The sequence below is a fragment of the Giraffa tippelskirchi genome, chromosome X (genome assembly GCF_054371585.1).
Source record: "Giraffa tippelskirchi isolate mGirTip1 chromosome X, T2T-mGirTip1v1.2.pri, whole genome shotgun sequence".
In the NCBI taxonomy this organism is placed as follows: domain Eukaryota; kingdom Metazoa; phylum Chordata; class Mammalia; order Artiodactyla; family Giraffidae; genus Giraffa; species Giraffa tippelskirchi.
Window position 1 is genome coordinate 17,324,299 of NC_137289.1, and position 24,391 is coordinate 17,348,689.

General features: G+C 38.3%; 1 protein-coding gene across 1 annotated transcript in view; it reads right to left on the reverse strand.

Annotated features, from left to right (window-relative positions):
- ADGRG4 (adhesion G protein-coupled receptor G4) overlaps positions 1-24,391 on the reverse strand; it is a 145,433-nt gene that overhangs the window by 33,014 nt on the left and 88,028 nt on the right. The window contains 2 exon segments of the mRNA XM_081564014.1: positions 10,126-10,288; positions 12,830-13,046. Coding sequence (XP_081420140.1) covers positions 10,126-10,288; positions 12,830-13,046 — 380 coding nt within the window.

Here is a 24,391-nt window from a genome sequence, read left to right on the forward strand (position 1 = left end):
AGAATGGTAAAGAACCTATATTTAGAAAAATAATGGCGGAAATCTCCCCAAATTTGGTGAAAGACATAAATTTACAGATTCAAGAAACTCAGCAAACTTCAAACGGGAAAAATATAAAGAAAAACATGCCTAGGCACATAATAGTCAGACTGCAAAAAAAAAAAAAAGAGAGAGAGAGAAAATATTGAAAGCAAAGAGAGAAAAATGACACATTACACATCACAAATAGAGAAACAAAATTCAGATGATTACTGATTTCTGATCAGAGAACATTGAGGCCAGAATAGAATGGAACAACATCTAAAATGCTGTCAATCCAGAATTCCATAGTAAACAAAAATATCCTTCAAGAATAAAGGCCAAAAAATTTTTTTCCAGATAAATGAGAGCCAGGAAAATTCATTACCATTAGACCATATACTACAAGAAGTGCTAAGTGAATTTCTTCAAATTGAAGGGAAATGTCACCAGACCTTTAGGAAGAAATGAAGAATATTGAAAATGATAAACATCTCGATAAACACAGGGCTTCCCTGGTGACTCAGATGGTAAAGAATTTGCCTGCAGTGCAGGAGACCCGAGTTTGATCCGAGTTCCGTCAGGAAGATCTGCTGGAGAGGGGAATGGCAACCCACTCCAGTATTCTTGCCTGAAGAATCCCATGGACAGAGGAGACTGGTGGATTCCATGGGGTCGCAAAGAGTCAGACACAACGGAGCAACTAAAACTTTCACACTTTCCCTGGTAACTCAGACAGTAAAGAATCTGCCTGCAATGCAGGAGACCCAGGTTCAATCCTTGGGTCAGGAAGATCTCTTGGAGAAGGGAATGGCTACCCACTCCAGTATTCTTGCCTGGAGAATCTCATGGACAGAGGAGCCCGGTGGGCTACAATCCATAGGGTCACAGAGAGTCAGACATGACTGAAGAGACTGAGCTTGCAAACATAAAAGGCTACTTTTACTCTCAATTTCATAAGACCCTTTAAAACAATGATTATAACACTGTCTAGTGGAGTTTCTGATCTTGTTAGTAATAATATATATGACAATTATAACATAAAAGACAGTGGGTATAGGGACTTCCTTGGCAGTCCAATGGTTAAAACTCTGTGTGTCCACTGCAGAGGGTGCAGGTTTGATCCTTGGTCAGGGAACTAGGAGCCTGCATGCCATTCAGCCAAAAAGAAAAAAGAAAAAAAAAAACCCAGAGAGAGTGAGAGAGAAAATTTCTTGAACTGAACAAAAATGAAAATACAACATATGAACCTAAAAGCATTTTTAAAAAGACAGAGGGTATAGACAGATATGTATGGTCAAAATTTCTACATTTTCCATGAAGTGGTACAATAGTACCTTTAAGTAGACTGCAAAAAATATAAGGATGTATATTGCAATCTCTAGAGCAACCATTAAGAAAATAATGCAAATAGACATAACTAAAGAGACAGTAAAAATTAAAATCCAATTATAAAAAATAGTAAATCAAAAGGAACAAAAACCAGAGGGACAGATAGAAAATAAAATCAAATGGTAGCCCTAAATACAACCATATCAAAAAGTATGTTAAATGTTAAAGAAGTACACACTCTATTAAAAGGCAGATATTTTCAGATGGATAAAAAGCGAAACACAAACTGTGTGCTATCTATAAGTGCACAAATACAAAGTAAGTGGTTGAAAAAACATATTACATATGTATATGTATACATACAGTAAGTATAAGAAAGCTAGAATGACTATATTAAAACCACATAAAATAGATTACAAGACAAAGAGTATTATCAGAAATAAGAAAGGCTATTTCATAATGATAAACAGGTTAGGATTAGAGGTATAATCAGGAAGACATGACAACATAAATGCATATTCACTTAATAAACAAAGCAAAATTTGATGCAACTAAAGGGATAAATACACAATTTCACAATCCAAGTTAGATATCTTAGCACCCCTTTAAACTAGGAAACAACTAAGAAAAAATCAGCAAAGATGTAAATGATCTGAACACTATCAACCACCTTGAGACCTAAATTGATATTTACATTACAACATATCCAACAACTGTAGAATGCACATTTTTTCAAGTGCACATGAAACACCAAGGTTTTCAAGTGTATGAAACACCAAAATAGATCATACACTGGGATATAAATCAAATGTCCATAAATTTAAATGGATTGAAGTTATACTGAATATATTCTGTAACCAAAATGAAATAAACATGAAATCAACAGCAATAATATATCTTAGATATATTCCAAATATTTGGGACTTAAAGAGTACACTCCTGACACTTCCCTGGTGGTCTAGTGGTTAAGACTTTGCCTTCCAATGCAGGGGGTGCAGGTTCGATCCCTGGTCGAGGAGCTAAGACCCCACATGCCTCATGGCCGAAAAACCAAAACATAAAGCGGAAGCAATATTGTAACAAACTCAATGAAGACTTTTAAAAAATGGTCTACATCCAAAAAATCTTTAAAAAATAAACAAAAGAATACACTCCTGAATAATTCATGGATCAAAGAAGAAAGTAGGAAATATTTTGAACTACTGATCATGAAAATACAACGTATCAAAAATTGCAGACTACAACTTAAAGCAGTACATAGATATTTATAGCTTTTTATGACCACATTATTAATAGAAAAAAAGAAAGGTCTAAAGTCAGTGGTCTATGGATCTACCTTAAGAAGCTAAATAAGGAAGAACAAGATAAACCCACAATAAATACAAGGAAGGAAATATTAATAATAAAGATAGTAAGAGTGAGCGAAGTCACTTCAGTTGTGTTTGACTCTTTGCAACCACATGGACTACAACCCACCAGGCTCCTTTGTCCATGGGATTTTCCAGGCGAGAATACTGGAGTGGGTTGCCCTGCCCTCCTCCAGGGGATCTTCCCGACCTAGGGATTGAACCTGCATCTCCTGTGGCTCCTGCAATGCACGCAGATTAATTACCACTGAGCCACCAGGCAAGCCCAATAATAAAGATAAGATATTAACAAAGTAGAAACTAAAAAATTAACAAAGCCAAAAATTGGTTCTTGGAAAGGCTCATTAAACTTGAAAACATCCCTAGTTATACTGATCAAGAAAAAAAGAGCTAGAAAAGAAAATTATCAATATCAAAAGTGAAAGAGGGATTATCACTATAGATCAGAGACTGACAAACTGGTCAGCAGGCCGAATTACACCAAGGGCCTATTTGGTAGGTCTAAATATGGCTTTTATATTTCATATTTTAAACAGTGTGAAAAAGAAAGAAGGAGGGAAGAAGGAAAGAAAGGAAGCAAGCAAAGGAAAGAAAAAATGTGCAGCAGAGAGAGATCATTTATGGCTTACGAATCCTAAAGTATTTACTATCTTCCTTTTACAGAAAAGTTTTGCTGACCACTCATAAATGTTATAGATGTTAAGAAATAATAGGAATGTTATGCACAACTTCTGCCAATAAACTTGAAAAGCTAACTGAAATAAATTCTTAGAAAAATATAACTAACCAAAATAGACACGAGATGAATCAGAACATCAGAATGGCTCCACATCCATTAAATAAATTGGATTTGGTATCACAATACTGCCCATAAAGAAATTTCAGATCCAGAGAGTTTCCTAGTGAGCCCTATCAAGCATTTAATGAAGAAATAACACCAATGTCACACAAACTCTTTCTGAAAGTTTTATAAAGTTGGCAAAACACCAAACCAAAATCTGATAAAGAAACTAGGGGAAAAAAAACTTTCAGGAGCTTCCCCAGTGGCTCAGTGATAAAGAATCTGTCTACCAATGCAAAAGATGAGGGTTCAATCCCTGATCTGGGAAGATTGCACATGCCTCGGAGCAACTAAACCAGTGTGCCGCAATACTGAGCCTGTGCTGCAGAGCCCCGTGCTCTGCAATGAGAAGCCACCAGAATGAGAAGCCTGCACGCTGCAACTAGAGAAAAGTCAGTATAGCCCCTAAGACCCAGTCCAGTCATAAACAAATAAATAATTTCAAACCTACATCCTTCATGAACATAAGTGCTAAAATACTTAACAAAATATTATCAAGTTAAAAATACCACTATATAAAAATGATCATACATCATAACCACTAGGGTTTCTTCCAAAAATGCAAAGATTGGTTTAACATCCTAAAATCAATGTAATTTACCATATTAGATGAAGGACAAAAGCCAAATGATGATTTCAAGAGATACTGAAAAAGCATTTAATAAAATTCAACAATCACTCACAGTAAAAATTTTCAGCAAACTAGGAACAGAAGAAAACTTCCTTAATCAAATAAAGGGTACCTAAAAAACAAAACAAAAACACGGCTAATATCATAGTAATAGTAAAATAATGAATACTTTTCTTCTGATATCAAGACAAGGTGTCCACTTTCACCACTTAGTCAACATTGTATTGCAAGTACTGCTGCTGCTGCTGCTAAGGCGCTTCAGTCGTGTCCGACTCTGCGTGACCCCATGGACTGCAGCCTACCAGGCTCCTCCATCCATGGGATTTTCCAGGCAAGAGTACTGGAGTGGGGTGCCATTGCCTCCTCTTGCAAGTACTAATATAAAAATAAGTCCAAAAGAAGGAATAAAAGGAATAAAATTTAATGAGAAAGATGGCTAATGTCACTATTTTCAGATGGCATAACTACTACAGCTAATAAGTGAGTTTAGCAAGTTCATAGGATACAAAATTTAGATATATGATAGATGAATGGAAAGATGGTGAGAGATTGGTGATAGATATAACTTATCAATTTTATTTTTAAATACTTGCAGCAGATAACTGTAAAATTTAATTTTAAATTAAATTTAAAAATAATTTCACTTGTACTAAGTCAGAAAAAGAAAGACAAATACCATATGATATCACTTATATGTGGAATCTAAAATATGACACAAATGACCCCATCTATTAAACAAAGAATCATGGACATAGAGAGTAGGCTGGTTTTTGTCAAGGGGGATAGGGTTGGGCGAGGGTTTGATTTGATGTAAATTGGTATATACAGAGTGGATAAACAACAAAGTCCTACTGTGTAGCACAGAGAATTGTATTAAATATCCTGTGATAACCTATCATATGTGAAACAGAACATCATTCCAGGTTCGATGCATGAGACAAATGCTCAGGGCTGGGGCAATGGGATGACCCAGAGGGATGGGAGGAGGAGGGAGGTGGGGGGGTTCAGGATGGGGAACACATGTAAACCCATGGCGGATTCATGTCAATGTATGGCAAAAACCACTACAATATTGTAAAGTAATTAGCCCCCAACTAAAATAAATAAATTTATTAAAAATAAATAAACAAATTAAATAAATAAATATCCTGTGATAACCATAATGGAAAAGAACATGAAAAATAATGTACGTATATATAGATAGATAGATAGATAGATAGACAGATAGATATAACTGAATTGTTTTACTGTATAGCAGCTATTGACACATTGTAATTGGATGTGAGAGTTGGACTATAAAGAAAGCTGAACACTGAAGAATCAATGGTTTTGAACTGTGGTGTTGGAGAAGACTCTTGAGAGTCCCTTGGACTGCAAGGAGATCCAACCAGTCCATCCTAAAGGAGATCAGTCCTGAGTCATCATTGGAAGGACTGATGTTGAAGCTGAAACTCCAAAACTTTGGCCACCTGATGCAAAGAGCTGACTCATTGGAAAAGACTCTGATGCTGGGAAAGATTGAAGGCAGGAGGAGAAGGGGACGACAGAAGATGAGATGGTTGGATGGCATCACCGACTCAATGGACATGAGTTTGGGTAAACTCCAGGAGTTGGTGATGGACAGGGAGGCCTGGTGTGCTGCGGTCCATGGGGTCGCAAAGAGTCGGACACAACTGAGCGACTGAGCTGAACTGAACTGAATTGAATTCAACTATACTGCAATAAAAAATTTTTTTAATTCCATTTGCAACAGTATCAGAAAAAATATTTAGAATGAATTTAACAAAAGACAGGCAATACCTCTCCATTTAGCACTCATGGCTGATTCATGTCGATGTATGGCCAAAACCGCCACAATATTGTAAAGTAGTTAGCCTCCAATTAAAATTAAAAAATTAATTAAAAAAAAGAAAAATAAATAAATAAAAGAAAAAAACATTGCTGAGAGAAATTAAAATAGACCTGAATAAATGTTCCTGGATGAATACTACAAGATTCAATATTACTAAGAAATCAATTCTCCCAAAATTGTGCAATCCCAATTATAATCTTGGCAAGGTTTTTTTCTAAAAATTGACAAGCACATTTGAAAATTCACATGGACATACAAAAGGCCTGGAATAACCATAGCAATCTTGAGAAAAAGCAAAGTTGAAAGACTCCCACTACCTGACTTCAAGACTACAGGAATAAAGATACTGTGATATATATATATATATATATATTTACAAAAAATCAATAGAACTGAACAGAAAGCTAAAAAAATAGACCTACACAAGGAATTCCATGGGAGTCCAGTGGTTAGGACTCTATGTTCTCATTACCAGGGGCCCATGTTGGGGAACTAAGATCCCACAAGCCATGCAGTGGGGTCAAAAAATAATTTTTTTTAAATACACTTACATGGGTATTTGATATTTTGTCAAAGGTGCTATAGCAACCTATGGAGAAAGGAAAATCTTCATTATATGATGCTGGAATAACTGGATTTCTAAATGGAACAAAATTAACTTCAAACCATACACCATACCACGCCTCATACCATACAAAAATTTAAGTTCAATTAATTAGGATTATCATCCTAAACATAAAAACTGAAACCATAGATCTTTTAAAGGAAAGAGTATCTTCATGATCTGTTGATAGGCAAAGATTTCTTAAACAAGTCATATACTGTTATTCACGAAAGAAAAAAAACTGATGAATTATACCTCACCAAAATTACAATTTAAGCTCATCAAAAGATACCACTTATCTAATAAATAGATAAACCACATGCTGGGAAAACTGGTCAACCACTTGTAAAAGAATGAAACTAGAACACTTTCTAGCACCATATACAAAAATAAACTCAGAATGGATTAAAGATCTAAACGTAAGACCAGAAACTATAAAACTCCTAGAAGAAAACATAGGCAAAACACTCTCCGACATAAATCACAGCAGGATCTTCTACGACCTACCTCCCAGAGTAATGGAAATAAAAGCAAAAATAAACAAATGGGACCTAATTAAACTTTAAAGCTTTTGCACAACGAAGGAAACTATAAGCAAGGTGAAAAGACAGCCTTCAGAATGGGAAAAAATAATAGCAAATGAAGCAACTGACAAAGAATTAATCTCAAAAATATACAAGCAGCTCATGCAGCTCATGCAGCTCAATTCCAGAAAAATAAATGACCCAATCAAAAAATGGGCCAAAGAACTGAACAGACATTTCTCCAAAGAAGACATACAGCTGGCTAACAAACACATGAAAAGATGCTCAACATCACTCTTTATCAGAGAAATGCAAATCAAAACCACAATGAGGTACCATTTCACGCCAGTCAGAATGGCTGCTATGCAAAAGTCTACAAGCAATAAATGCTGGAGAGGGTGTGGAGAAAAGGGAACCCTCTTACACTGTTGGTGGGAATGCAAACTAGTACAGCCACTATGGAGAACAGTGTGGAGACTCCTTAAAAAACTGGAAATAGAACTGCCATATGACCCAGCAATCCCACTGCTGGGCATACACACTGAGAAAATCAGAATTTAAAGAGACACATGTACCCCAATGTTCATCGCAGCACTGTTTATAATAGCCAGGACATGGAAGCAACCTAGATGCCCATCAGCAGATGAATGGATAAGAAAGCTGTGGTACATATACATAATGGAATATTACTCAGCTATTAAAAAGAATGCATTTTAAAAAATAAATAAATAAGAAGAATGCATTTGACTCAGTTCTAATGAGGTGGATTAAACTGGAGCCTATTATACAGAGTGAAGTAAGCCAGAAAGAAAAATACCAATACAGTATACTAACGCATATATATGGAATTTAGAAAGATGGTAATGATAACCCTACATGCAAGACATCAAAAGAGACACAGATGTATAGAACAAGCTTTTGGACTCTGTGGGAGAGGGCGAGGGTGGGATGATTTGAGAGAATAGCATTGAAACATGTATATTATCATATGTGAAATAAATCGCCAATCCAGCTTCGATGTATGAGACAGGGTGCTCAGGGCTGGTACACTGGGATGACCCAGAGGGATGGGATGGGGAGGGAGGTGGGAGGGGGGTTCAGGATGGGGAACACATGTACACCTATGGCTGATTCATGTCAATGTATGGCAGAAACTACTACAATATTGTAAAGTAATTAGCACTCAACTAAAATAAATAAATTCATTCAAAAAAAAAAACATGTATCTGACTTATATCCAGAAGTTGTAAAAAAAAATACTTTCAACTCAATAAGAAGAAGACAAATAATCCAACTGAAAAATGGGCAAAAATTTTAACAGATATTTTACCAAAGATATAGAAAAGGCAAACACAAAAATGAAAAATCGCTCCCTCTCCTTAACCACTTTAAAAAGGAGTATGGTTGGTTCTTACAAATTTAAACATATAACTTATGAACCAGCAATTCCATTCATAGGTATTTACCCTGTTCAGTTCAGTTCAGTCCCTCAGTCGTGTCTGATTCTTTGCAACCCCATGAACCGCAGCACGCCAGGCCTCCCTGTCCATCACCAACTCCTGGAGTTTACCCAAACACATGTCCAATGAGTCGGTGATGCCATCCAACCATCTCATCCTCTGTCTCCCCTTCTCCTCCTGGCCTCAATCTTTCCCAACATCAGGGTCTTTTCAAATGAGTCAGCTCTTTGCATCAGGTGGCCAAAGTATTGGAGTTTCAGCTACAACATCTGTCCTTCCAAAGAACACCCAGGACCGATCTCCTTACTCAAGATAAATGAAAATATATATCCACACAAGGACTTTTACCTAAATCTTCAATGCAGCACTAAACATAATAGCCCCAAACTAGAAACAATCCAAACAATCTGTGAGATATCCATACAATGGAATATTACTCTGCAATAAAATGAATAAACTAAAGAAACAGAAGAATGAATCTCAAAAAAATCCTACTGTAGTACATAGAAGAAGCCTTATGCAAGACAGTACTTATCATATAATTCATTTATATAAAGTTCTAGAACAGGCAAAACTATGGTTAAAAAAAAAAATCAGAACACTGATAGGCAACAGAGGTAGCAGTCACAGGGACTGATGGGAACGGCCACAGGAGGACTTTCAGGAGTGATAGCAGTGTTTTATATCTTGACAGGGGTTTGAGTTACACAGGTATACACATTTGTCAAAAATCAGAGAAAGTATATTTCAAATTTATGCTTTCCCCATATGCAAACTTTATAATTTTTTAAACAATAAATTTAAAAAGACTGCTCTCCCAAATTGTTCTGAGCCAGGGTTGGTGGACAAATGAGGTAGTGTGTAGTAGAGAAAAGGGTTCAGACTTTAAAGCCAGCCAGACATAAATTTGACTTCTAGCTCAGCCATTAAGCTGTGTGTCTTTGGGCAAATTACTTCATTTCTCTGTTTTCTTATGTGTACAGGAGAAGTAGTATCACAATGCCCAACATATAATAAGCGCTCCATAAATGGTTTGTGTTAGTTGCCCAGTCATGTCCGACTCTTTGTGACCCCATGGACTATACCCGCCAGGTTCCTCTGTCCACTGGCTTTCTCAGGCAAGAATACTGGAGTGGGTTGCCGTTTCCTTCTTCAGGGGATCTTCTGGATCCAGGGACTGATCCCAGGTCTCCTCCATCACAGGTGGATTCTGTATCCCCTGAGCCACCATAAACAGTAGTTATTGATAAACTGACATTTGAGATGATTTGGGGTCACAGGGCCAAAAGTGGTATTATTGCATACCTCATGGACACTGTTCCAACCAAGCTGTTGGCTTACTAAGGGTTATACATGAATCTTCCTTGGGATATTTGTATTTTAATAAGGCTCCATGAAGGTTTAAAAAGTACCCCATCTCCTTCCAAGGAGTAGATGAATGAAGATTTGGAGCAGTGTTTGGCCGATTTGTTCTCAGTACCCTGAGCTCCACTCACCTCAAGCTGTGTGCCTTCTTCATAGGAGCAAATGATGAAGGCCATGCCTTCAAATGTGTGGTCCACCCATAGGACAGCTAAAGCCAGCCTGGCCACCATCAGATTTGCTGTCTTCCCAGGAAACTCCATCTTATGACCAGTATGCTCAATTATCCTCAGAATTCTGCAAGGAATAACAGGTAGAGAAGAGTATTCCTAGCTTTTGAATGTAAAACCCATCCTCCTTACAAAATTTCCTCTACTTAAAATTTTCTTTGAGTTTTAATCACTATCTTTATATTGCTTAGAAGTTAGTAGATAAGAGCATGGGCTTTGGAGTCAGAGCAGCTGAAATTTAAAGCTTAGTTGCTCTAATTTCTAACTGTGTGGGCAAATCAAATGACCTCATCACGCTTCAGTCTCCTCATTTGCAAAGTTAATAATATGAGCATACATCTCAAAAGAATGTATTAAAGATTAGATGAAATTGATATATGTAAAGCCAGATCCTGCAGGGTCTCATAGGCCAAGAAATTTGGATTTTACTCTACATGTAACAGAAATCCACTGAGTGGTTTTAAAAGCAAGACAATAGCATGAACTGATATATGCGTTAAAAGATCGTTCTATAGAAGATAGACCACAGAGAGGCAAGAGCAGAGGCTGGGAGATCAGTTAAGAGGTTATTGTAGAAGGTCAGCTGAGAGAAATGGAGCTAGGCCTAGAGTGGTAGTGGTGGCAATGGAGAGAAGTAGATGGTTTCCAGGAATAATGTGCCAGAAAATTTGGAAACCTCAGAAGTGGCCACGGGACTGGATAAGTTCAGCTTTCATTCCAATCTCAAAGAAGGGCAATGTCAAAGAACATTCAAACTACCACACAATTGCGCTCATTTCACATGCTAGCAAGGTAATGCTCAGAATCCTTCAAGCTAGGCTTCAACAGTACAAGAACCAAGAACTTTTAGATTTACAAGCTGGATTTAGTAAAGGCAGAGGGACCAGAGATCAAACTGCCAACATCTATTGGATCTTAGAAAAACAAAGGGAATTCCAGAAAAACATCTACTTCTGTTTCATTGACTAGGCTAAAGCCTTTGACTGTGTGGATCACAACAAACTGTGGAAAATTCTTAAAGAGATGGGAATACCAGACCATCTTACCTGCTGCCTGAGAAACCTGTATGTGGGTCAAGAAGCAACAGTTAGAACCAGACACGGAACAAGGGACTGGTTCCAAATTGGGAAAGGAGTACATCAAGGCTGTATATTGTTACCCTCCTTGTCTACTTATATGCAGAATACATCGTGTGAAATGCCGGGCTGGATGAAACACAAGCTGGAATCAAGATTGCCAGGAGAAATATCAATAACCTCAGATATGCAGATGACACCACCCTTATGGCAGAAAGCCAAGAGGAACTGACGAGACTCTTGATGAAAGTGAAAGAGGAGAATGAAAAAGCTGGTTTAAAACTCAACATTCAAGAAATGAAGATCATGGCATCTGGTCCCATCTCTTCATGGCAAATAGATGGGGGAACAATGGAAACAGTGACAAACTTTATTTTCTTGGGCTCCAAAACCACTGCAGATGGTAACTGCAGCCATGAAATTAAAAGACTCTTGCTCCTTGAAAGAAAAGTTATGACAAACCTTGACAGCATATTAAAAAGCAGAGACATCACTTTGCCAACAAAAGTCCATATAGTCAAAGCTATTGTTTTTCCAGTAGTTGTGTACGGATGTGAGACGGTGCTACATCACTTCAGTCACGTTTCACTCTTTGCGACCCTATGGACTGTAGTCCACCAGGCTTCTTTGTCCATGGGGATTCTCCAGGCAAGAATACTGGGGTGGGTTGCCATGTGCTCCTCCAGGGGATCTTCCCAACCTAGGGATCAAACCCATGTCTCTTATGTCTCCTGCATTGGCAGGTGGGTTCTTTACCACTAGTGCCACCTGGGAAGCCTGGGATGTGAGAGTTGAACCATAAAGAAAGCTGAGCACCGAAAAAATGATGCTTTCAAACTGTGGTGCTGGAGAACACTCTTGAGAGTCCCTTCCTCAGCAAGGAGATCCAACCAGTCAATCATAAAGGAAATCAATCCTGAATATTCACTGGAAGGACTGATGCTGAAGCTGAAGCTGAAGCTGAAGCTCCAATACTTTGACTACCTGATGTGAACAGCCAACTCACTGGAAAAGAACCTGATGCTGGGAAAGATTGAGGGCAGGAGGAGAAGGGGGTGACAGAGAATAAGATGGTTGGATGGTGTCACTGACTCAGTGGACATGAGTTTGAGCAAACTCTGGGAGATAGTGAAGGACAGGGAAGCCTGGTGTGCTGTAGCTCATGGGGTCACAAAGAGTGGGACACAACAAAGGGAAGTAACTAGTGTCCTCAAGTTTTTTGCTCGAGCATTGGGTGGATGCATTATGTAGAAATGGGGAACATTGGGGGAACACCAGGAAATAGATTGAACGTTTGACTTGGGATAACTATTTATCTGGAAAGTTGCTGTCATTAAGGTTCAGTTAGGATTTGAATGCATTCTTTCACAATTGGGATTCCAAGAGGATGACCCTATCATGTTGTACTAACGAAGCATTCAGTGCATAGCTACCTGACCTTTAGAACTGGTAATGCCTGTATGCAAAGGAATTAACAATATATATTTTAAATATTTTGAAATAACTTATTTTACCAAAGTACTAGTACTTACTCATTGCTTACTTCATGCAGATCAGATGCTGAATTGTTTTGCTTTCCCAAAGCAGCACTGATTATTTGCAATATAGTCTGGGTTAGGTTCATACTTATCTCATCACGTGGTGAAATATCAGATACTTTTGAAACAATAATCTTTGTTTCTTCTTCATCCAGAAGATGGGATTCATTGATTAAATTTAAAATGTGCTCTGCAACATCATTCACATTTTATTGGGAAAGAAAATTGAAATATAAAAGCTGCTACATTACCTAGTTTTGGGCCATGCTGGTCTGCTTCTTTCCCTTTAAAAAGTAAATGCAGTAAAATGGAAACATATACCAAGTTAACAAAATTTGTAAAGGAAACACTGGACTTCAATTTCTACAACTGATGGAGTCCCAGAAATTAGCACATAAGTCAAATTTTTATTCACTAAACCCTTTTTTAAATACTCCCCTAGGGAAACCTTTTTTGTCACTAAAGATTATCTTGCAATTAGATTCTAATTAAGTTAAGACTTTTGAGTATTGGATTGAGTTAAGTAGATCCCATCTGTACTCAAATATCACACTCACTCTATGCTTTCATAATCAAGGATGGTTATTATGTTGTTCTGTCAAGAACCAGCAACATGCAGAACAAAAGCAAATATGGACCACATAATAATAAAGAGCGCTTCAGATTTTTCTAGAGAGTAAGGACAATAGATATTAATTCACCCACTTTTTCCTTCACTTTTTATTATGGAAATTTTTAAATACGCACAAAAGTAGAAAGAATAGTATAATGAATCCCAATGTACCTCATGAATCACCTAGCTTCAACAAGTGTCAATGAAGAGCTAATCTTATTTTATCTACAATTCCGCCTACCTTCTCCCAACCCCAGATTATTTTAAAGCAACCCCCGGACATCATATCATTTCATCCATGAACACTTCAGAATGCATCTCTAAAACAAAAGACTGCAATTATCCTCAAACTAAAAATAAATAATAATAAAATAAAAAACCTTTGTCAGAACCACAATACCAGTATCATATCTTTTAAAAGTTTATAATAATACTCAATATTATCAAATATCCAGTCAGTGTTCAAAAGTCCTCATGCCTCGTAAATGCTTTTTAAAAGTGGTTTTTTGTTGGGATCATCACCCACTGTTAAACAGCTTTATTAGACAAATACAAAACTAGGCTTTAGTTTGATATAACCTATATGAAGCAGTATTCTTGTCTGGAGAATCCCATGGACAGAGGAACTTGGCAAGCTATAGTCCATGGGGTCGCAAGAGTTGGACACGACTTAGCAACTAAAGAGAGAGAGAGAGAGATGAAGCTGGGCTCCCTTGTGGTGCCTTCCCAGCTTAAAACACTCACATTCAAGTCCAATAACCAAAATATAATGGAAAATAATTGAAAAATAGTGTGAAAGCCAACAATCGAGATGGGCTCAATTTTTGAGAATTTTTTTTTAAAAAGAAAAATACAGTCTGTTGAGAAAAATTCCAGAGAGAGATTACATTCATAACACACTTAACCCAAGTTACATTACAAATGACCAACTCTTTCTCTCACTGTTTCTCTCTCTTTTTGCCATCCTCCACAGTTGGCAGCATCTCTCCAAACCTCTCTCTCCTACCCCAAGCGCCCCACAACTTTGTCCCCAACATAGCTCACAAAGGCCATTTTTTTCTTTCTCCCATTTTCCTCTCATTTCTTGCTTTAATCTCTGTCTGTCTCTCTCTCTTTAGTCTGTTCTTATCAACATAAATTAAATAATCTTAACTGAGATCCTCTCAATTGTCCCTCTTTAACCATTACCCCAACCTGTCCAACAATGGCAGAAAAATAGAGTATGCTCATTAACAGGTGTTTCTACTGCTCTTATTAAATTGTTCAGGCTTTGTTGTAAATGGGAGCTGCCTCCTTGGGTCATTATTCTTTGGGTTTCAGTGATGGGACTTCACTTCATGCACTCCCTGCTGTGGCCAAATGAAAGTAAACAGTAGGCCAATGGGAGACTATTATATATTGTGGAAAGTAACTACAGACTTTTCATTGGCGGTTGTATGGTTTTTAAGCAAAGTTCAAGACAGATTACACACATTGTGTAAAAATTCTAAGTTCCCAAGCAAAAGCAATAAAAGGAATACTCTCTTATTAGCTGTAGAATAAATAACCTCCATTGTTTGAAGTAGTTAAAATTAATCTGCCAGTAATTACAACAATGAAAACAACAACATAGGTTATTCATTGAGCAACTTCTATAAGCCAGTGATCTAGTTATCTACTGCTGCAGAACAAACAACCCCAAAACTTAATGATGTAAGACAACAATTTATTGTTATCTCTCATTGTTCTTTGTATTGATAAACCTCAACTATAATCACAGAAAACTAGCCAATCTGATCACATGGATCACAGCCTTGTCTAACTCAATGAAACTAAGCCATGCTGTGTGGGGCCACCCAAGATGGACGGGTCATGGTGGAGAGGTCTGACAGAATGTGGTCCACTGGAGAAGGAAATGGCAAACCACTTCAGTGTTCTTGCCTTGAGAACCCCATGAACAGTATGAAAAGGCAAAAAGATAGGACACTGAAAGATGAACTCCAGGTCGGTAGGTGCCCAATATTCTACTGGCGATCAGTGGAGAAATAACTCCAGAAAGAATGATGGGATGGAGCCAAAGCAAAAACAGTACCCAGCTGTGGATGTGACTGACGCTAGAAGCGAGGTGCAATGCTGTAAACAGCAATATTGCATAGGAAGCTGGAATGTTAGGTCCATGAATCAAGGCAAATTGGAAGTGGTCAAACAGGAGATGGCAAGAGGGAACGTCGACATTCTAGGAATCAGCGAACTAAGACGGACTGGAACGGGTGAATTTAACTCAGATGACCATTATATCTATTACTGTGGGCAGGAATCCCTTAGAAGAAATGGAGTAGCCATCATGGTCAACAAAAGAGTCCGAAATGCAGTACTTGGATGCAATCTCAAAAATGACAGAATCTCTGTTCGTTTTCAAGGCAAACCATTCAATATCATGGTAATCCAAGTCTATGCCCCGACCAGTAATGCTGAAGAAGCTGAAGTTGAAAGGTTCTATGAAGACCTACAAGACCTTTTAGAACTAACACCCAAAAAAGATGTCATTTTCATTATAGGGGGCTGGAATGCAAAAGTAGGAAGTCAGGAAACACCTGGAGTAACAGGAAAATTTGGCCTTGGAGTACAGAATGAAGCAGGGCAAAGGCTAATAGAGTTTTGCCAAGAGAACGCACTGGTCATAGCAAACATCCTCTTCCAACAACACAAGGGAAGACTCTACACATGGACATCACCAGATGGTCAACACCAAAATCAGATGGATTATATTCTTTGCAGCCAAAGATGGAGAAGCTCTATACAGTCAGCAAGAACAAGCCCGGGAGCTGACTGTGGCTCAGATCATGAAATCCTTGTGGCCAAATTCAGACTTAAATTGAAGAAAGTAGGGAAATCCACTAGACCATTCAGGTATGACCTAAATCAAATCCCTTATGATTATACAGTGGAAGTGAGAAATAGATTTAAGAGACTAGATCTGATAGTGTGCCTGATGAACTATGGACGGAGGTTCGTGACATTGTACAGGAGACAGGGATTAAGACCATCCCCATGGAAAAGAAATGCAAAAAATCAAAATGGCTGTCTGAGAAGGCCTTACAAATAGCTGGGAAAAGAAGAGAAGCGAAAAGCAAAGGAGAAAAGGACAGATATTCCCATCTGAATGCAGAGTTCCAAAGAATAGCAAGGAGAGATAAGAAAGCCTTCCTCAGAGATCAATGCAAAGAAATAGAGGAAAACAACAGAATGGGAAAGACTAGAGATCTCTTCAAGAAAATTAGAGATACCAAGGGAGCATTTCATGCAAAGATGGGCTCGATAAAGGACAGAAATGGTATGGACCTAACAGAAGCAGAAGATATTAAGAAGAGGTGGCAAGAATACACAGAAGAACTGTACAGAAAAGATCTTCACGACCCAGATAATCACGATGGTGTGATCACTCACCTAGAGCCAGACATCCTGGAATGTGAAGTCAAGTGGGTCTTAGGAAGCATCACTATGAACAAAGCTAGTGGAGGTGATGGAATTCCAGTTGAGCTATTTCAAATCCTGAAAGATGATGCTGTGAAAGTGCTGCATTCAATATGCTAGCAAATTTGGAAAACTCAGCCATGGCCACAGGACTGGAAAATGTCAGTTTTCATTCCAACCCAAAGAAAGGCAATGCCAAAGAATGCTTGAACTACTGCACAATTGCACTCATCTCACACACTAGTAAAGTAATGCTCAAAATTCTCCAAGCCAGGCTTCAGCAGTACATGAACCGTGAAATTCCACATGTTCAAGCTGGTTTTAGAAAAGGCAGAGGAACCAGAGATCAAATTGCCAACATCCTCTGGATCATCGAACAAGCAAGAGAGTTCCAGAAAAACATCTATTTCTGCTTTATTGACTATGCCAAAGCCTTTGACTGTGTGGATCACAATTAGCTGTGGGAAATTCTGAAAGAGATGGGAATACCAGACCACCTGACTTGTTTCTTGAGAAACCTGTATGCAGGTCAGGAAGCAACAGTTAGAACTGGACATGGAACAACAGACTGGTTCCAAATAGGAAAAGGAGTACATCAAGGCTGTATATTGTCACCCTGCTTATTTAACTTCTATGCAGAGTACATCATGAGAAACGCTGGGCTGGAGGAAGCACAAGCTGGAATCAAGACTGCTGGGAGAAATATCAGTAACCTCAGATATGCAGATGACACCACCCTTATGGCAGAAAGTGAAGAAGAACTAAAGAGCCTCTTGATGAAAGTGAAAGAGGAGAGTGAAAAAGTTGGCTTAAAGCTCAACATTCAGAAAACTAAGATCATGGCATCTGGTCCCATCACTTCATGGGAAATAGATGGGGAAACAGTGCAAACAGTGTCAGAGTTTATTTTTGGGGGCTCCAAAATCACTGCAGTTGGTGCTTGCAGCCACGAAGTTAAAAGACGCTTACTCCTTGGAAGGAAAGTTATGACCAACCTAGATAGCATATTAGACAGCAGAGACATTACTTTGCCAACAAAGGTCCATCCAGTCAAGACTATGGTTTTTCCAGTAGTCATGTATGAACATGAGATTTGGACGGTGAAGAAAGCTGAGCGCCGAAGAATTGATGCTTTTGAACTGTGGTGTTGGAGAAGACTCTTGAGAGTCCCTTGCACTGCAAGGAGATCCAACTAGTCCATCCTAAAGGAGATCAGCCCTGGGTGTTCATTGGAAGGACTGATGCTGAAGCTGAAACTCCAATACTTTGGCCACCTGATGCGAAGAGTTGACTCGTTGGAAAAGACCCTGATGCTGGGAAGGATTTGGGGCAGGAGAAGAAGGGGACGACAGAGGATGAGATGATTGGATGGCATCACCAACTCGATGGGCATGGATTTGGGTAGACTCTGGGAGTTGGTGATGGACAGGGAGGCCTGGCGTGCTGCAATTTATGGGGTCGCAAAGAGTCGGACATGACTGAGCGACTGAACTGAACTCAACTGAACTGAGCCCTTCTCATTTGGAGTCTCTCATGTAGGTGCAGTCAGATGACAGCTAGGACGGGAGTCATCTGAAGGTTAGACTGGACTGGAAGTCCAAGATGGCTCCCTCACATGCCTGGCAGTTGAGGTTGTTGTCTCTTGAGTCAGTTGAGGTTCTTCTCTACACATGACCTCTCCCGCTGGCTTAGGCTCAGTGGTACACTGGATCTGGTTTATGGTGTACTGGAGCCAGCTTGTATCAACTATTGAGAACCAACTGTTACATTTTCAGGAATTTTGTGAGCCATTATTAAAAGTTAAATTACATAAACTTACAATTAAATAAAGCATATTACAGATAATAGTGATATTCTGAACTCATTACTTCCTAATTATTTTACTGCATTTTAATAATCTATGCTCTTGTGATTGTTTACATCTACTGTATTCATGCATCTCTTACCAACTTTATGTTCAGTGCTACATGTTGTAGTTTGTGTTCAGCCTTGGGAGGAGTATTACAGCAAAGAAATCAGCAAATGCTACAAATTTATTACTTGTTTTTCCCATAGAGCTTGCCATTAAACATTTTCCAGCACACCACTGTTTGGGCTTTTGGAGTCTGGGTTCTGAGAGGATGAGAACGTACCAATAGAAAGGAAGGAGAAGATTCTAGTCTTCTTAAAAGTTAGTTCCATAAATGGCTCAGTAGTCACTACTGCCCAATTCTATTGGGCTAAGCAGTCACAAGATAGCTCTGATTCTACTCTCAGTTGACAAGGAGGGAATGAATCAATGGTGGCTACTTTGGAGACAAGATACCATAGCAGGGCCATATACATACTTTTTTTTCATCTCATCATCACCTTAAACCTATGTGGTGGGTACTAATATTACGTCTTTTATACAGATTAAGAAATTAAGACACAGAAATTTCAACTCAGATTTTAATCCAAGCCTGCTTGATTCCAAAGCTAGTGTTCTTCAATATCATTTCCTACTACAGCATTTGTGCCTTTGTCCCTTTTCTCCATGGTGTTGGGGGTTGGGGCAGCTGTGCTTTGTAGGCCTTCTCCCTGACATCCTGAGAATTACATCTTTCTCTGTCAATCACATACTTTTCTACCCTGATGGTGGAATGAACACAGACAGGAGACAGTTTTGTGAAAAGTTCTAGCCAACTTCAGAGAGTGATGCAGTCTCAGCATCATAGAGGTAACAAAAATTCAGCGCAATGAAGAATCTACAGAACTTTGAAATAAGGGTGGCTTTTCTAACTGTGATATTAAGGAGTTTTGTGAATTGAGAATTTAAGTGGGGAACTGATGAGTTTTCTCCAATCAAGATATCTCACACTTGTCAGCAAGATTGAAAGCTAAAGAAAAATTGTTTCAATGTGAATGCATATTTCTTTCCTTAACTGTACTCATTTGTCATTAAGCTTCTACCTTACAAGGTAAAGGATTCCTCCAAAGCTAATAAATTTGATAGTTTATTTTTCAGTTATATACATTATAGTCACTCTCTCACTCTTCTGTTTCTCTGCAGATTTTTTTAAATAAAGTCACTTCTGACAGTTAATTTTCTAAAAATCCCAATCCAATGCCATGCTTTTATTGTTGTTATGGTTATTTGTTAACTTTTTCTTCCAGAGAAAATTCTATTAGCATGTCTAAGAAAAATGTGTCACTCAGAAGGAGGGAGGCCAGCAGGAAACACAGACCTTTCTATCTTGCCGCCCACTCAATTCAAGCTGCAACACTCTCTCTTGCCCTGACTCATGATTTCAGATCGAGAAACCATCAGAGATGTGCTTGCTTTTCTAATTCCTCTAGGTATTCCTTGGCAAGGATCTCGAATTTACATCTTCCTCAAAAAGACAAGACTCAGAAGTTCACTGCCTCAAGGTTCTTCCCTGGCCCTTTTGCAGGGTACTGTAATGCCTACATCTCAATTTCCAACTCTTCATGATGGGAGGAAACCACTGTATGCAGTAGAGCAATGCATGATAAGATGTGCATAAACTGAAATTCTGTGTGGAAAACTTTATGCATAATTTAAAAAACACTGACAAGCGGAGGCAGGACTTTCAGGATAGTGTAGTAAGGAGAGGCTTAGGGAAATGTTCACCAAGAGAGATCTCTGGTGCTGGTCAAAGTTAGCTAATATAATCATTCAAAGTCTCTGGAGGTTGATGGGAGATCTTACAACAGACTGACAAGCATTTATTTTAGAAAATCTACAGAAATTTGTCAAGTGCAGTGGTGCGCCATGGCATCTGAGCTAGGAACTGCACCCATTCCCCACAGATCTGCCTTGCAAACGAATTGTTCCACTGGGCTAGGCAGCTGAGAGGCACTTACCATCTCCCCCAGGACCCTGAGATGGAAGAACTATTCTGAGTGGATTTGATGGCAAGTGAACCTTTGCAGTTCCCACCTTTCCAACTCTGGGCTGTTGAAGATCCATACTAGGCAGTGGCAGCAGCTGAGTGTCAGCAATAAGTCCCTCTTGTGCCCAAGTGCACACACACAGCTCCTGTTCCATAGGGAAGACCCTAGTGAAGTACCTAGTGAAGGGCATATTCACCACCACCACCATCCCCAAGCTCTTGCCCCATAAGACAGATAGTTTGCCCAGAGGAGGGTAGGAGAAAGCCTCAAAGATTGGTAATACTCTTCTCCTAACAAGGGCACAGACTTTAATTGGATCAAACCATGGAGCAATTTATACCCTAGGGTTTTGTAAAAAAATGACAGAGCGATCAACTATCAACTAGGATGCTAACAACTGGCTGTGATACCAACAGAGGCAGGCCAGCCAGAAGCTTAGTGGGGAAATCAGAGAAATAGAGAGAACTCAGCTAGAGCCACAGTCATTCCTAGTGCTCAAGGAAAATGTGTGCATCTCCAAGGCTGCATCTTAAGGAGCAGCATCAAAGGATGTACACTGCAGGGGAAACAGACCTCACCAAACTGGTCTAACCAATGGCATTTTTTACAGAGATAGAGTAAACAATTCTAAAATTGATATGGAACAACAAAAAACCCTTAACATCCAAACTGACCTTGAGAAAGTTTACCAAAGGCATTGCACTCCTCGATGTAAAAATATATTAAAAAGCTACAGTAATCAAAACAGTATGAAGTTCATATGAAGACAGTCATATAAATCAATGGAATAGAATAGAAAGCCCAGAAATAAATCCACATATCAACTGACATTCAACAAGGATGCCAAGAATATACAGTGACGCTCAACAAGGATGCCAAGAATATACAATGGGCAAGGAGAGTCTCTTCAACAAATGGGAAACTGGATATCCACATACAAAAGAATGAAATTGGACCTTTATCTTATACCGCACACAAAAATCAACTCTAAGTGGATTTAAGACTTGAAACTTTAAAACTTTTAGAAGAAAACATAAGATAGAAGCTTCATGATATTGATCTTGGCAATGATTCATTAATGTGACACCAAAAGCACAGATGACAAAACCAAAAGTAAGCAAGTTGGACTACATCAAACTAAAAGCTTCTCACAGCAAAGGAAATAATCAACAGAGTGAAAAGACAGCCTACAAAATGGGAGAGAATATTTGCAAATCATATATTTGATAAGGGGTTAATTTCCAAAATATACAAATAACTCCGACCACTCCATAGAAGAAATCCCTCAGAACCCAATTTAAAAATAGGGTAAGAACTTGAGCAGACATTTCTCAAAAGAAGACATGCAAAAGGCCAATGGTGTGTGAAAAGGTGCTCAACAGCACTAATCATCAAGGAAGTGCAAATCAAAACCACAATGAGATGATGATTATTAGAAATCAATAGATAATAAGTGTTGGCAAGGGTGTGGAGAAAAGGGTACCTTATACACTGTTTATGTAAATGTAAACTGCTGCAGGCACTGTGGAAAATAATAAAAAATTAAACATAGAACTACAATATGATCCAGCAATACCACTTGTGAGTATATATCCAAAGGATATAAAATTATTATCTTAAAGAAATATTTGCACTTCCTTGTTCATTGCAGCATTATTCACAATAGCAAACATATGAGAATAACCTACAAGTCAGTAGAGAGGTAATTGAATAAATAAAATTTTATTATACGTATATATGTATACATACATACAAAATGAAATATTATTCAGCCTTAAAAAAGAAGGAAATCCTGCCATCTGCAGCAACATGGATGAAACAGAAGGGTATAATGCTAAGTGAAATAAGCCAGATTCAGAAAGATCAATATGCATGATCTCACTTATATGTGGAATCTAAAATAGTCAAACTCACAGAAGCACAGAGTAAAATGGTTATTACTAAGGGTTAGAGGAGAGGGAAGTGGGGAGTTACTAATTAACAGGCATAAACTTTCAGTTAAGCAAGATGATCATAGATATCTGCTATAAAGCATTGTGTCGACCATCAATAGTAATGCATTGTACATTTTAAAATTGTCAAGAAAGTAGGTCTCATGTAAAGTGCTCTTACAACAATAAAATTAAATTAAAAGAAGAAAGAAAGTAGATTGGGCCAGGGGAAAGAGGGAATGGAGAGTGATTGCTAACATATATGGTGTTTCATTTAGGAGTGATTAGAATGTTCTAGAATCAGTGGTGATGGTTGCACAATCTAGTGACTACACTAAAAAGCACTGAACTGTACACATTACATGGCTGAATTTTATGTCAATAAAATTTTTTAATGTTTAACTACATTGAGATTAACTTATCAAATCACAAACATCCAAAAATCTGATAACATGCTGTATTGATTTGAAGATGTTCAGAAACAGGCACTTTCACACCTTGCACGAGGGAGTATAAGTTGGTGCAACTATTACAGAGAGCATTTTGATACCATGAAAAGTATGATTGATTTGAAAAGATACATGCACCCCAATGTTCATAGCACTATTTACAATAACCAATACATGAAAGCAATGTAAATATCCATTGACAGATGAATGGATAAAGAAGATGTGATATATATATGCGGAATATTACTCAGCCATAAAACAGAACAAAATAGTGCCATTAGCAGCAGCATGGGTGGGCCTACAAGTTATCATACTAAGCTAAGTAGGTCAGACAAAGACAAATATCATATGATGTCACTCATATGTGGAATCTAAAATATGAGAGAAATGAACTTATTTACAAAGCAGAAACAGACTCAGAGACAAAACAAATTTATGGTTGCCAAAGGGGAAGCAGGGAGGGATAAGTCAGGAGTTTGGGATTAACACACTACTATATGCAAAATAGATAAACAACAAGTTCCCACTGTATAGCACAAGGAGCTATACTCAATATTTTGTAATAATGTATAATGGAAAAGAATCTGAAAATTTATATATATGCACATGTATAACTGAATCACTTTGCTGTACATTTGAAACTAACACATTGTAAATTAACTGTGTATGCATGCATGTTAAGTCGCTTCAGACATGTCCAACTCTGTGACCCCATGGAGTATAGCCCGCCAGGCTCCTCTGTCCATGGGATTCTCCAGGCAAGAATACTGGAGTGGATTGCCATGCCCTCCTACAGGGGATCTTCCCAACCCAGGGATCGAACCCACATCTCCCACAGCTTCTGCATAGCAGGCAGCTTCTTCATCACTGAGCCACCATGTAAGCCCAAATTAACTATACTTCAATTTTAAAGCTTCCCTGATAGCTCAACTGGTAAAGAATCCACCTGTAATGCCGGAGACCCCGGTCCAATTCCTGGGTCAGGAAGATCCGCTGAAGAAGGGATAGGCTACCCACTCCAGTATTCAAAAATGCCAGAAGAAATAAAGCAAGTAAGAAAAAAGAAATGCTAATGTAACGTACAGCATTATCAATTCAAAAAATTTTGGCATAGCAAATAAAAATAATTTATCTTAAAAAAAAAGTATGATTGACCCAGCAATTCTACTTTGGGGAATTTATGCTTCGAGTATACCATACTTGCACAAAATGACACATGCACAATATCCATCAC